Source organism: Brassica rapa, chromosome A01, assembly GCF_000309985.2.
Source record: "Brassica rapa cultivar Chiifu-401-42 chromosome A01, CAAS_Brap_v3.01, whole genome shotgun sequence".
Classification (NCBI taxonomy): Eukaryota; Viridiplantae; Streptophyta; class Magnoliopsida; order Brassicales; family Brassicaceae; genus Brassica; species Brassica rapa.
The window spans coordinates 28,761,651-28,776,564 of NC_024795.2; the positions used below are offsets into that span (position 1 = coordinate 28,761,651).

The window sequence follows — 14,914 nt, forward strand, 5'->3', positions numbered from 1 at the left end:
TAGCATAAAAGGCCCAAACATAAGCCCATATATAATATCTAAGAAGACAAGCACGTATGCGTTTAATGTTCCATGCACGTAACTTTAGAAAATGTCAAAAACCTTTAATAATGCGATAAAAAGAGGCTAAAACTAAATTTCTCCGACACTAATTGTGACCCCACAAAACTTCAAAACTGACCCCATGTCCTAAGAAAAGACCAGTCTAGTCCACAAGCAGAGTCTTGATAACAGAGGAACCATCAATGTAATGCACCAAGACAAGAGAGTCTCCAACCTTACAGATTCCCTTCTCCTTGGCGAACTCAACCGCGAATCTCGTCGCCTCCTCCGCCGAACCACTGTTCGCAACCACCGGAATGATTCCACGGTAAATCAAACCACGTTTCGCCACCGAAAGAGAGCACCTCGACTCCAAATCATCCGAAACAGCCACCGACAGAATCGGAACGCTTGACCTGTGCTTCGCCACAAGCCCCGCCGTGTATCCTCCCTTGGTGAGAACCACAATCGCCTTGGCTCCATGACTCATCGCCTTGGAGACGGCTGAAGCGGCTAGGTCTTCCACTGTAGACAGCGGCAAGGGCACAGCTTCTTGAATCTTCTTATGCACGGCATCGTAGTCAAGGGTTTCCTCCGCCACCTTACAGATTCTCGCCATGATTTTCACGGCGGCTTCAGGGTGGGCTCCGGCGGCGGTTTCTCCGCTAAGCATGACGCAGTCCGTTCCGTCGAGGACAGCGTTGGCCACGTCTGTAGCCTCGGCTCTTGTCGGAAGAGGAGATTTAGTCATAGACTCAAGCATCTGTGTGGCTGTCACGACTGGTTTCCCGACAGCGTTAGCTCTCTCGATCATCATCTTCTGAGCTTGGAAGATCCTCTCGATCGGAATCTCCATACCTAGATCGCCTCTAGCCACCATGAATGCGTCAGAGTTCTTGAGAATCTTGTCGAAGTTCCTCACTCCTTCTTGATTCTCAACCTGTGAAAACAAGAAACATGTAAGCATATTTTACTTGCGAAACAAGAAACATGTGTTTTGTTTTTTTTAACTCACCTTTGACATAAGCACGATACTCTTTGCGTGATCTCCAAGTAACTCCCTGACTAGATCTAGGTCAGATCCTTTACGAACAAAGGAAAGAGCGATGATATCGATCTTGTTTGGAACACCCCACTTGAGAATATCTTCTTGATCTTTCTCCGTAAGTGTTGGGAGATCAACTACAACTCCTGGGAGATTAACGTTCTTTTTCTCTCCTAGGGTTGCTGAGTTCTCGCATCTGCAACGGACAAGACCGTTAACCTTGTCACAGGACAAGACAGTCATAGAGATTGTCCCGTCGGAACAAAGAATCCTGTCCTCTGACTTGAGATCTTCTGCAAGCTTCTTGTAGCTCATCGAGATTGTGTTTGAATCTCCTTCCAAGGTGTAATCAGTTGAGATTGTTATCTCTTGACCGTGAACTAGCTGAACCGGTTTGCCTTCTTTGAGAAAGCCGGTTCTAATCTCAGGACCCTGAAAACCAAATTAAATTAAAATATTATTATTAGGTCACATATAAAGAGAGGTTTAAAAACGTTTTGGTGAATTAGGTTACCTTTGTGTCAAGCATGACGGCACACAAGATACCAGTGTTCTTCATGGCGATTCTTAGATTATCGAGAGTTCCTTGGTGGTACTCGTGAGTACCATGGGAGAAGTTGAAACGAGCTACGTTCATACCGGCTTTGAGAAGCTTCTCGATCATCTCAACAGATCTGGACACTGGTCCAAGAGTACACACGATCTTGGTCTTCTTGAGTGCTCCATTAGTTCTTCCGTCAAGAATCTTCTCCATTGTGAACTTTTAAAGAAAATTACGAAAATAATGGGTTTTAAACTGTGATATTGAGAGCTTGTGAAAGATTATGATTTGTGATTAGTGTCTTGCAGCTATCTTTGTTTATATAGGAATTGGTTTAGAACTTGGAGAGAAATAGTATCCTTTTTCACATTATGAAAAAGGAAAATATTGAGAAACAATTTCCATTTATGTATGGTTTTAATTTGGTAATAATGTTCGACTTTTAGTCGAAACTGAAGGAAAAAGGAAACGCTTTAACTGAATTCTTGTGTCTCAAGTAATGACAGTTATTTCTGTACATGGTTTTTGGAAATAGGAATTTTCGATTTTGCATTCGAATTAATGCTTAAGATTAAAAAGGGAAACGTTACTTCTTAACATTTATTGATGTTCTTGTATATCAAGAATGAAAAGACAAAACCGTCAAAGAGAAAACTTAACAATTTTGATTAGCAGCGTATTGAACAAACCATCGATAAAAACTTTGACAATTTTACTAAATTTGCACAATAAATCAGTAATTTCATAGAGACGCACAGTTTCTTATTATTGAAGCAAAATTTTCTGTCGTTTTCTTGTAAGATACACAATAAGTGAATAACATTGTTATGAATTTTTTTTTGGAAACATCATTTAACTAGGATTAATGAATTATTATACATCAAACATATATAACTACCAAGACCACTAATGTTTCAATTTAGTAAATGCCAAAGACATCTATAACTTTCACTAGTTGAAATATTTTCTACATTGGCAAGGAAAACAAGAGGATGTATAATTGTATATGATTTTTAAACCTGCAGGTGCAGCACAAGCTGATGAAACAACTATTACAGCAAATTACAGGTGGTTCATTGTATGACTTGGTTAAATTTTTAAGCTCCTTAGACTATATATGAACCCGAGACATAAGCCACGATGAACAAGCAATGGAAAAAAAACGAAAAACATTAAATTGAAAGCTAATCTTCTTCTAGTCAATGATGTTAACACGTAATGAAACAAGACTAGCTATAAGTGGAAAGAAAACGAACCTCGAATAGTTTTTTTTTTTTTCGTTTTTTTAATTATCATCTGGTTATTCTTGGCTTAAGAATGCGACTCACCTTTTTACACTTTATTTTCCTTCGGAGTTTCTGATTCTCATTCTGCAGAATCGCATGAAGAGAACCCACTTTCTATTTTCCTATATTTTATTTTATTTTTCATAAGCAAAAGAATACAATTCCGTGGGTTATTTATTTATTTTTCCAGGCGAATGTAGCCCATGTGTACAAGTATTCTCCCTACGCAGAGAGCTTCAAAAGCATCATTAAGAATCTGTTAAATGAACGTACAAGAAAGAACATTTAGTCTCTATCACACAAACACACACACTCTCTCTTTCTTTTCACTTTCAACAGTGACTATTCCAATGTGTAAAAGGGTGACTGAGAGAGTGTGTAATAAGAATTGTTACAAAATCTCAAATCTTTCTTGTTCAACTTTTTGCCGTGAACTCAATATATGACTTGCAGTCGATAAAAGTGAAATAATATCAAGAATTGTCTACAAATTATGAAAATTTTGATAGGGTTAGGAACTAGTTCACTGGATAACCTTTACAAAAGCACTGTAATTAGATACAAACTTTTTTATGAGAAGAGTGAGTTTGATGAGATTCATTCAAGTAGACTTTTTTTTATAGAGACTTGCAACACACAACATGAAAAGCATATTCTCACCCCACATGGGGATCAACTGTTTTGGTAATATGCTTAAGGTTATGATAGGTTCTTCCTTCCCCAATAACCGAATAAAGTGTATTGAGAAATCACAACCATGAGATATCTCCTATAAAGTTTGGTTCGGTATCAAATAAATGCAAAGATATCATTCAAGGAACATAATATTTGTTTTTTTTCTTCGTTATGAACAATGTAGACCATATCGTAGCACTCATTGAGCTAATGTGGGAGGATATATTCTCAGTTGCATAGAGTAGTACTAGCCTATACTACTTTAACATTTGGCAACAGAGCCTCTCTATATCTTTGCTAGAGAGTAATAAAGTAGCCAAGCAATAGATGCAGACATGTTTCATTCCTATCTATGTATAATGTGTGAACATATAAACACACACACACATGCACCGGAGAGATAATTGTGATTAGAAGGATACAAACATAATAAAACACATGCAGGCATGGAGGGGCCAAATGTTGTTTTTGTGCTAATCAAAGAATGTTAAGGAAATGGGACCCTCCAGTAATTTTATACTGTGTAGAGAGAATATGTACTAAACTTGTTGAAGGAGACAATATGAAAATATTCCTTGTCATCTTTGAAAGCAAAAAAAAATTCTAACAAAAAACTTCCATGTGTTTGCTATCTTAAACTAATTAAAGGCTTCGTTGCTCGAGTGAGTACCCCCAAAAGTACTTATCAACAAATAACATTCTTGAAACATAGTCAGATAATCCCTTTAAACATCAATAACAGCTGAGGAAAAGTCTTTATAAAATAATTAAACTCATCATAATGAACCTAGAGACCGAAAATGACTCTATGAACAACGAACAAAAACAATCTAGACGAATGAAAAGCATTAAGAATATTATGAGAGAGGTAGAGGTTAGAGCTGTGACTATGAAAAAAATCAAGGAATGAGATACTTCCCTCTGCCAGAATGGCGAGAGAATGCGCATATGATGCATTAATTGTGGATCAATTCTGGTATCTAATTAGTGTTGAAAAGTTGTAGTCCATAGGAATCAATCAATACATGAAACAAAACCAATAACACTTAAATGATAAGGACACACAACTAGCAACGCATCGATTGGACCAGTTATTCATATTCCATACCTAAATTATCATTCTCTAATTTGCCCCCGTTTTCTCCATTCAACTTCATATATAAAGCAAAGTTGCACCAAACCAACCTTAGAAAATATAAAGAACAAGTAAGAATTAGCAGCAAAAACACCTTCCTTAGTTGCTGGAGTACTTTACATACTCTTGGAACTTCTGAGAGAAGCAGTTTTGATTTAAGATTCTAAGATCTAGTCAGGTAAGATTCATGACAATCATTATTTCATGTAAACTCCAGCTGGTGATAAACTTACATTTTGCTCTTTTGTGAATTAGACTTTATGTATTACCAAAACCAACACCAAGGAAAGAGCATACTCTCATCTTCAAGAATGCACTTACCTTCTGAGAGGCATCATCAATTCCTTAGAGGAGGGAATAGTCTAGGAGGTTCTGGTCTCATCCTTTCAACCGATGCAAAGCCGCGCTTAAAATGGACTCCAGATCTTCATGAGAGATTCATTGAAGCAGTTAATCAACTCGGTGGAGCAGATAGTGAGTTTATATCATCACCAAGAGTATTGATCAGCTTTAGCTAGCTATCAGGCTTTTTAGATATAATAATGTTTTATTAATTTGTTGCAGAAGCTACTCCTAAAACAATCATGAAAGTCATGGGTATTCCAGGTCTTACTTTATACCATCTCAAAAGTCATCTTCAGGTAAACCATCAACACTTGATACACACAAATATGCTTTAAAAAGGTTATTAACTTAATGAAATTGGCTATTAGAAATACAGGCTGAGCAAGAATCTCAACGGACAAGCTAACAGCGGCTTAAACAAAATAGGTAAAAGTTTATTTTCATAATCATATTAACAGATACAATACAAGAAGTTTAAATCCCTAACAAAACCTAAATATAACATGACTCTTAATTATAGGTATGATGACCATGATGGAAGAAAAGAGCCCTGATGCAGATGAAATTCAAAGTGAGACTTTAAGCATTGGACCACAGCCAAATAAGTAAGAAATATAAAATATTTTTATATTTGGCTTCTAACTTATTAGTATGATCACCAAATGACCTAATCTATCTGCAACCAGGAACTCGCCTATAAGTGAAGCACTACATATGCAAATAGAGGTCCAAAGAAGGCTTCATGAGCAACTTGAGGTATCATATCCATACAGCACTTCTACTACAATTGAAAACATTAAAGATTTCTTGCAACTCAAGAAACACTTAGAAATAGCAGTCAATAATAGAGGATATACGTTTGTAGTAGTATCTAGAAATATAAAAGCATTCAGTTTTAAACTTTGTGTTTAAAACTGAGCCAGGTACAGCGACATTTGCAGCTCAAAATAGAGGCTCAAGGAAAGTACCTGCAATCAGTTTTGGAGAAAGCACAAGAGACTCTTGGAAAACAAAACCTCGGTGAAGCTGGACTCGAAGCTGCCAAAGTTCACCTCTCTGAGTTTGTATCTAAAGTATCAGCAGAGTACCCAAACACAAGCTTCCTAGAACAAAAAGAGTTTCGGAACCTATGCACACAACAGATGCAACCACCTGATTGCTCCCTAGAAAGCTGCTTAACCTCGAGCGAGGGAGCTCAGAAGAACCCTAAAACGCTAGAGAACAACAGGTTAGGACTCAGAACATATCTTGGTGATTCAACATCCGAGCAGAAAGAACCAATGTTCAAACGGATGGAGCTCACGTGGACGGAAGGTCTAAGAGGGAATCCATATCTTTCAACAATGGTTAGTGACGCAGAACAAAGAGTCTCATATTCAGATAGAAGTCCAGATAGACTGTCAATAGGAGTAGGAATGCATGGACACAGAGGTCATCAACAAGGCAACAATAAGTTTAAAGACGAAAGATTCAATGACAAGGGTGAAGATCATAAGCTTGAAACCCAAGGCACAACAACAGAGTTAGATCTTAACACTCAAGTTGATAACTATTGTACAACGCGTCCTAAACAGTTGGACTTAAATGGTTTTAGCTGGAACTGAAAAGTATCCTCAATATATAGACACAATCTTGAATCAATATTGTTATTACGCACATCATATATACAGAGCTACTAAAACTGTAGAGCTAATATTTTTCGATTAAGATTTATAATTTTCTCCATTTATAGTTCAAAAAAATTGACAAGAACGAGACAAACCGTTATCGTATATAGGATTTAAGTAACTGGTCATAACCCACCACAACAGGATGATTGTTAATCATACACACAAAAAAACACAACATCACATGTATCAACCCATCAACGGGTATTAAGGTAATGAACTCCACATTCTTTTATCATCCATTCTTCTCTGTTGACTCCAAATTCAAAGAAAAGTTCGTCTGAAGTCACGTCTGCTTCAAATTCAAAGATGTACAGATGTTCCGTTAAAGGGGGTAACAGAATGTGGTAACTTGGGCTGCACGGGACATCGAGGCTATTCTGTTTGATCCCATGATGTACATGCACTGTTTCTCCTTTACCAGCTTTAACCTCATCTTCACTAACCAGCAAGATGCAAGCCTTCCATATCATTGATGAAGGTGAAGGCCTCTCGTTCAACTTCATTACTAGGGAACCTCCATTAGATTGGTAATTGAAGTAGTTAGGCATTTCTTTACCGGGTAAGAAGGTAAATTGATAAGTTGATGTCTGGATGATGACATCTCTCGCTTCTTTATTCAGCTTGAAGCAGTTGGCGAAGTTGAGATCAATCTGTTGATTAAGAAAGGAGCAGTCTAGTCTCTCCAGAGACTCGCAGTTTTCTGCCTCTATCACTGATAAGGAACTTGGAAGCTGTGGGAGTGATAAGAGCTCTTTGCATCCGTTGAGTACAAGACGACGAAGACGAGAGCTTCTCTTGATCCAAGGAGGAATCTCTTGTATTTCTGTGTTGCTCATGACCAAATCTGTCATGATGTCAAGAACATGAGGGAACTCCTTGAGGTTCTCGTTGTATGACATATGCAATTTATTTAGACGAGGCCACAATCTGATCGATGAAGGCACTTCTTTAATCGTAGTCCCAGCGAGAAGCATATATTTGATGTTCGTCGAGATTTCAGGAAAATATTTCATCGAGGAGCAATCAGTGAGATCAAGTCTCGTCAGAGATTTCAAGGTTATGTTGACAGGAAGAACCTCCAGCTTGCAACATTCTCTCAAAATCAAAGATTCTAGTTCATGGAGGTTTCCAATAGAGGCAGGAAGCTCCACAAGACTTGAGCATCTACTAAAATACAAACGCTTGAGATTAGTGGCGTTTCCAATAGAGGAAGGGACTCCCACTAAGCTTGAGCAATCACTTAAGTCCAATTCCTCTAGGTTTCTTATAGCATTCCCAATAGAGTAAGGGAGCTCTACCAAACTTGAACATCTAGCGAGATCCAACTTCTTGAGATGAATGGCATTCCCAATAGAAGATGGAAGCTCCACTAAACTTGAACATCCTCTCAGATCTAATTCCTGTAGACTTGTGGCAGTCGAGAGACTACAAACATCCTTCAAGTTTGTAGACTCACTCAGATTCACCCACTTGAGATTGCTAAGCGGCTGACAGACAAAATCAACAAGAACACATTTGTTACATGCTATTAGTCTAGTTTTTTCATGTTACATAACTGTACAAATCTGATCAAATAATAATGATAAGAACTTTGTTAAAAACATATGATAATTCTTATGTTACTTACTTTAGTTCCTTCCCACAAATTCTCAAGTTTGCTTTCACGCATGATTAGTTCCACGAGGAGCTCTGGGTTGGGAATACAATGCAAACATGTCATCGGAAAATAGCTCCAATCTAGTAATCTAAGTTTGCGAGATAAATAGCTTGGTGCAACATCAGGTTCCGATCTGAATCTTAAAAACTGGAGATTAGACATTCCTTCAAAAGCTCTCTCACCCACATTTATTTCGTCTCCACGGAACATTATGCCAATAACACTTCTACTACCCTGAAAGCAGAACCAAAAATAAGGTAGAGATGATTGTATTTTATCAAATAGACTCAATCTGTAACGAGCAGTACTGCAATAAAACAATAATAGCAAAACATACCGCTGCATCATCAGCAAGTACTTCACCAGTCTCTCTTTCATCGACCAGAAACTGGCGTTGTCCAGGCTCAGTGGACTGCTTGCGGACAATATCTCTACCCAGCTGGACTAGCAGATCATGCATAATCACATATTCACTTTCGAAATATATGAGAGATTTCTCAGCTAAAACGTTAAGCCGTTGCCTCACATCAGAAAATCTCTTTGAAAGATGCTCTACCACTTTCTCTATCCTTTCAAACATGAAAAAGCAGGCAATATGAAGAAACAAATCTTTATTTACATGAGATAATGCGTTATAACCGAATATCAATATGCTCTCAATTTCTCCATCAAGGCACATCCGTAGCTCTGGTAGTTCATTTTCCCACTCCTGCTTGGACATTCCACGAAAATAAGATCCCATAACCCTTAGTCCCAAAGGGAGGTTACCGGCGAGTCTTGTAACTTCCCATACAAGCTTCTCAAAACCATCTTCAGGGGGGACTTTTGGCCAAAAGCATACATACAAAACATCTGAATAGCCTCACAATCTGACGGAAAATCAACCTTGTAAATATGAGTGATCCCATGTCCCTTCAAAATCTTTCGATCTTGTGTTGTAATGATAATCCGACTTCCATTACCAAACCAAAGAATTTCTTTTGCCATGGCTTCTAGCTGTACTAACCGGTCAACGTTATCAAGAACAACAAGAACTTTCTTGTCATTCAGTCTTTCTTGTGCAACTCCCAAGTGAGAAATCTTGAGATCCTCACTCTGGTTGAGTAGCTGAGAGAGAAACTTTTGCTGCAAATGCAACTTCACATTGTAGTCGTCTGAACAAACTGGTGGCGTATACATTGCTTTGACATTCATCATAAAGACACTATGCTGAAAAGTATGGGATAGTTGATTGAACAGACACCTAGCAATGGTGGTCTTGCCAATCCCAGCCGGCCCCCAAATCCCTATCATCCTCACTTCATCCAAATCTGTGCGTAAAACCAGCGAAATCTTCTCCATGTGAGCTTCCATCCCAGTGAATTCATCGAAATCTCTTGACGGCGTGGAGTTAAACAACTTTTTTGCAACATCAGTGGCAACATCTTCGATCATTTTTGCCTCATTATCCCTTATACAACATATTCAATATATATATATCAATTAAATTGTTCAAAATACATTCATATATAGTTTGATTTGTGCTTGGAAAGATTTTAAAGACGAACCAGTTCTTTGAATGGTAACCAGCGAGTGTGGCCACTTTTGCTAGAGCTTTACTCCATTTTCTAATAACCTCATTTGTTTTACCTTTACAAGTTTTTTTAAAGACTTTCCCAAACTCACCGGCCTGCTTCTTGACATCACTTGGATCCACTTCATAGAAAACGGGAACCACCGTTTGACCTAACTCTTCTTTACACTTCATAATCTCCACTAACTCGTCGAGACACCAAGATGAAGAAGCGTATCTTTTCGAGAGCAACACTATCGCGATTCTTGATCCTTGGATTGTCTTCTTGAGCTCAGGTCCGATAAACTCTCCTCTTGTGATCTCGTTATCAATGAACAGGTTGATTCCTTTGCTCCCAAACTCCTTGACAAGATGACTGAGAAAGGATTTCCGGACATCTGCTCCGTGGAAGCTCGGGAAGACATCGTGTGTGCAGTTACGAGGCAAAGTTGACTTGGGAGAAGAAGCAATTATTCTGTTTTCTTGGACTTTGAACTTTCCATAAACAAAAGAAAAGATTCTTCTGCCTAAAAGCGTAAAGATGGTAGCAGAAACAGTCACAAGGAGAAGGTAAAGATCCATTACTACGCTGGAGAGAAGATCTATAGATCACAGAGGTTTTACGAGATAGAGAGTAATGATTTACAAAGAGGTTTTGTATAATCTAATGAGAAAACGTTGACTGTAAACATGCCATCTGATTATCACATATTTAACTAAAAATGTAAACCGGTTCGATTAATGCATGATTCTTAAGAAACTGTAATTGAAATCACAAACCGGTATGGTTAGTGAACTTGTTCACAACCTCTTGTTCCATTCCTACAAATTAGAACCTTAACTCTCTCCATTGATACTCATCTCTAGCTTCTTCCTCACTCGGTACCTTTCCCAGCAAGTCAAAACCTTTCTTATCCACGGTCCATGTTGGTAAAATAATTTTTTTCATTGTCACCTTTTATATTAAACTGCTAAATATAAAACTGCAACATATATAAATCTTATATACATAAATTTTATTTCAAAACTGTAAAATACATTAATAAAAGAATAATATAACTTATAAAAAAATAAAAGATGCAAAAGTTCTATTATAAAAGAAAAGAAGATGAACATATTAGAATATAGTTGTAAAAATAGGATATATTAAAATTAATTTCAAAACTGTAAAATACATTAATAAAAGAATAATATAACTTACATAAAAAATAAAAGATGCAAAAAAGTTCTATTATAAAAGAAAAGAAGATGAACATATTAGAATATAGTTGTAAAAATAGGATATATTAAAATTAACTAGTCATAATTAACATCTAAGTCATACCTGTAAAAGTAAGAATCAATCAGTAAGGTTTTGTTTATGGACAGACTATACAAAAATATGCCCTATAATTTTTCTACAAAAATATCCAACAGAAGCGAATGTTTCAAATTTCTTTAGGCAGGCACGGCTCTGGCTGTCCTACTTACAGTATATGTTAATTTGAAGGGAGATGTTATGGATTCATAGGTGTAGCATATATTTATACAACGTGATTAGTGGGTTGGAGACAAATAAAAATATTGCTAATATAATCAGTAAACTAGATTTCGATCTGCGCAACCGCGCAGATTTTTGTTTTTATTTATTTTATATAAACATTTTATTTTTAATTCTAAATTGGTATATATATTATAATATATATGTGTCTATCAATTTTTAAAATATAATAAGTTTACGGTATATTTATTTTATTGAATATATTGTTTCAAACTTTCACATGTATTTGTATCTTCTTCTATATATATATTTTTGGATTATTATTTCATTATTAATATTGTAACTATATATATAAATATTATTAAAATATTGTTTTATTGTTATATTCAAAGATATTGTAACATTTCACAAATTTAGAAATTTTTAAAAAAAATTAAACTTTTCGATTCATAGATTTATATTATCGAGTAAATAATTAAACATTTAGTTTTTGTTTAATTTTTAAAAAAAACTATATAGTTTTAATTTTTTTTATTGGTTTAAGGTACTAAAGATTAATCATTGTTAGATAATATGATTTTTGTTATTTAAAAAAAAATCTTTATAATTTTAAAAGTTAACATCGACAAATATTTAAATAATTAACATATGGAGGTATTGTATTACAACATTAAATTATATCTATTTAATTTACGCTATCTATAAATCCAATGGATCGTCTATTGTTTAAATCGAATTATTGATAGCCCAACAAAAATTTCTGATAAGTCTAAAATTTAAATGATAAGATTATAGATTAAATGTAACATGACTTTATATGAATAAATCCTTTAGGTCTAGTTTTGAAAAAATCACACATGAATCAAAGTCGTGACTTCTGTTTTAATATATAAGATAAGAAAAGTATACTTACTCTCTTGGTCAACAAAAAATAGTCTCATATACCAAATTACTGAATTGAAAGTCTTTGTATATATCTCTCATATACCAAAACTATTGAGACTTTCCAATTTCAATTACTCTGCTACCATTAAGTCAAAAAATTTCCACCTCTCCTTTCTTAACCTCGTCCCAAAGGTACTGTAACCGGCTCACATACTTGATGATGAAAGGAAGGTAAAAATTAAAGAAAACCAAACCGGCTAAAAACCGCACATAACCGGAAAAGGAATACAGCGGCCCATAGCCAAGTACGACGATATTAGTTATCTATACTATTAAAAGGGAAGCAGTCCCAAAAAATCTACTTATGAAAAGTTGTTGGACCTATTCACTATACTTAACTATTTTTTTGGTTTCACCCTATATTTCTCTAACTATACACTAATCAATTACCTTATATTTCTTTAACTATAAAATAACCAATGCTCTTATTTAATACTCAACTTACTATAATACACCAAAGATTTATACATCAATATTATTAATTCAAAATCATTGATATATTTTACCCCTATTGTGCCACTAAACCTATTAAAAAAACAGATTATTTTATAACTGATTTAATAATCATACAACCCACAATCATTTTTCTTTAACAAAAGCAGTTACTATAAAAATATTTGGATTTATTGGTAATTAAAGTCTGAACAATACCATACTTTTAATTCATATTAAATGTTTTATGACCCAAATTAACATAAAAACATGATGCAAGTACGGTTAACAGAAAGTTAAAAACATGATACCATTCGACGGTCAAAACATATTAACTTCCAATTACGATTAGAAAAATACTTCACAATACAACAAACAAGCTTAATTATATTTAAAATTATAGTTTTTTCTTTGAAAACCTTCCTAGGTTATTTTTGTGATGAAAATCTTTTACACTTGGGTTTATTAGGAGAAAGGGTTTTGTATAAATATTTTCTCAGGAAATTATAGCATTTTTAGAATGTTTTTTATGTTTAAATAAAATATATTATTTATTTTAACATTTATAGGTAACTCAACTATACTCAACTTAATAATAATTTTATTTCTAAAACTCAAAAAATTAATCTTAATATAGTCATTATAAAACCTATAAACTAGAATGTATAACATAAAAAAATGTAGTTTATTCAATTTTATATCTTAGTAAAATTTATATGAAAAATTTAATCAAATTTTGAAAAAGTATTATCATGTTATTTTAGATTTTTACCATGTCATCTGGTATAGATTCACGAGTTAATATGAGTTTTTGATTTTAAAAGATTTTAAATAATGGATTTTTATTAAATTGAAACTAGATTATATATGGTGACTGCGTTTACTGGTTTGACTGTGGATATCACTTATTGGTGTTTTGGTTCCTTTTAGTGAAAAATTAGACTGAATGTTGAGGACTTATTAAATATTTTTTTTTTAATATTTGAAAAAATGTTTGAGTAATTTGTTTTTATTGGATAATTCAGCTTATAAATAGTATATTTAAGATATTTGGTTATTTAGAAATTACATATAATTAATATTTGTAGGTACATAATTTGTATTTTAAAAATTCAGGTATCTATTTATCTTGGTTCTAGAGATATATGATATGTTCGGTTATTTATAAATGTTGGTTCAAGTTTGGTTTTATTTTTTCAATTTGGTACGGGTTGATTATTCGGTTCCTGATAATATAGCCAAACTTATAAACTATCTTATATAAAAATTTATATTAAAAATTATTAAATTTAAAAAATAAATCCGCGCTTTCTAAGCGCGGATCAAAATCTAGTTAACTTATTATAGAGATACATTTCAGAAGGAAGATGCATGGAGAGAAGATAACGATGAAAGAGTTATATATATAGCCTTTTCATTATTCAAATCAACATGAATATCATCAAGAGTTGGAGTTTGTCGATGCAGGAGTATGCATTTCATGATGGAAACAGCTACAGAAATAGTCGAGGCAAACTGGCGGATCCCCTGAGATCGGACAGCTATACTTCTGCTTCACACAATCTTCATCTGTTTTACATTCTACAATATTCTGCGTCACAGTCTCTTTCACCATGCCTGTTAATCATTCGTTTACACACCAAAATAGTTAGACATATTAAGGATGTAACATATCAAATGATCGAGATCATTAAACGGATAATGCTTACATGACGAGACCAGGAGGAGGATGGCAAGAAATGCTGAGATTTTCTCCATTTTTTTTATATATTGTCCTACTTATATGTTTGAAGGGAGATGATTATGGATTCACAGGTGCAGCATCTATTTATACAACGTGATTAGTGGGTTGAAGGACAAATAAATATATTGCCAATATAATCAGTCGATAATGAAAGTATTTTTCCCTACAGTCCTGGTCAACAAAAAATAGTCTTTGTATATATCTCTCATATACCAAATTAGTGAATTGAAAGTCTTTGTATATATCTCTCATATACCAAAAATGTTGAGGACTTTCAAATTTAAATTACTCTGTTACCATATTAAGTCAGGAATTTCCACCTCTCTTTTCTTAATCTCGTCCCAAAGGTACTGTAACCAGCTCAT

At 34.6% G+C, this 14,914-nt stretch overlaps 2 protein-coding genes, 1 long non-coding RNA gene and 1 pseudogene across 5 annotated transcripts; 1 reads left to right on the plus strand and 3 right to left on the minus strand.

Annotated features, from left to right (window-relative positions):
* On the minus strand, positions 1 to 4,371 carry LOC103828238 (pyruvate kinase, cytosolic isozyme). Its single transcript, XM_009103853.3, has 3 exons — positions 1,602 to 4,371; positions 1,058 to 1,519; positions 1 to 982 (listed from the first exon to the last, which is right to left on the minus strand). Exons 1-3 carry the CDS (start codon positions 1,839 to 1,841, stop codon positions 206 to 208), a joined length of 1,479 nt encoding a protein of 492 aa, XP_009102101.1. The 5' UTR covers positions 1,842 to 4,371; the 3' UTR covers positions 1 to 205.
* A 295-nt stretch (positions 4,372 to 4,666) lies between these two features.
* LOC103828237 (myb-related protein 2) lies at positions 4,667 to 6,798 on the plus strand. 2 transcript variants are annotated; one of them, XM_009103852.3, is made up of 7 exons: positions 4,667 to 4,902; positions 4,980 to 5,198; positions 5,289 to 5,365; positions 5,438 to 5,495; positions 5,590 to 5,674; positions 5,756 to 5,825; positions 5,993 to 6,673. In XM_009103852.3, the coding sequence occupies exons 2-7, from the start codon at positions 4,985 to 4,987 to the stop codon at positions 6,671 to 6,673; spliced, it is 1,185 nt and encodes a 394-aa protein (XP_009102100.1). In that variant the 5' UTR covers positions 4,667 to 4,902; positions 4,980 to 4,984. The 2 variants fall into 2 exon arrangements, with proteins under 2 accessions (XP_009102100.1, XP_033147010.1); XM_033291119.1 differs by lacking the exon at positions 4,667 to 4,902 and having other exon boundaries at positions 4,985 to 5,198; positions 5,993 to 6,798.
* On the minus strand, positions 6,773 to 11,769 carry LOC103828236 (annotated as a pseudogene).
* Positions 11,770 to 14,072: 2,303 nt separating this feature from the next.
* On the minus strand, positions 14,073 to 14,864 carry LOC103828235. Of its 2 annotated transcripts, XR_004458260.1 has the most exons (3): positions 14,847 to 14,864; positions 14,515 to 14,629; positions 14,073 to 14,422 (listed from the first exon to the last, which is right to left on the minus strand). It is a non-coding gene; the product is annotated as an uncharacterized LOC103828235 (long non-coding RNA). The 2 variants fall into 2 exon arrangements; XR_004458259.1 differs by lacking the exon at positions 14,847 to 14,864 and having other exon boundaries at positions 14,103 to 14,422; positions 14,515 to 14,652.
* Between the last annotated feature and the right edge of the window lie 50 nt (positions 14,865 to 14,914).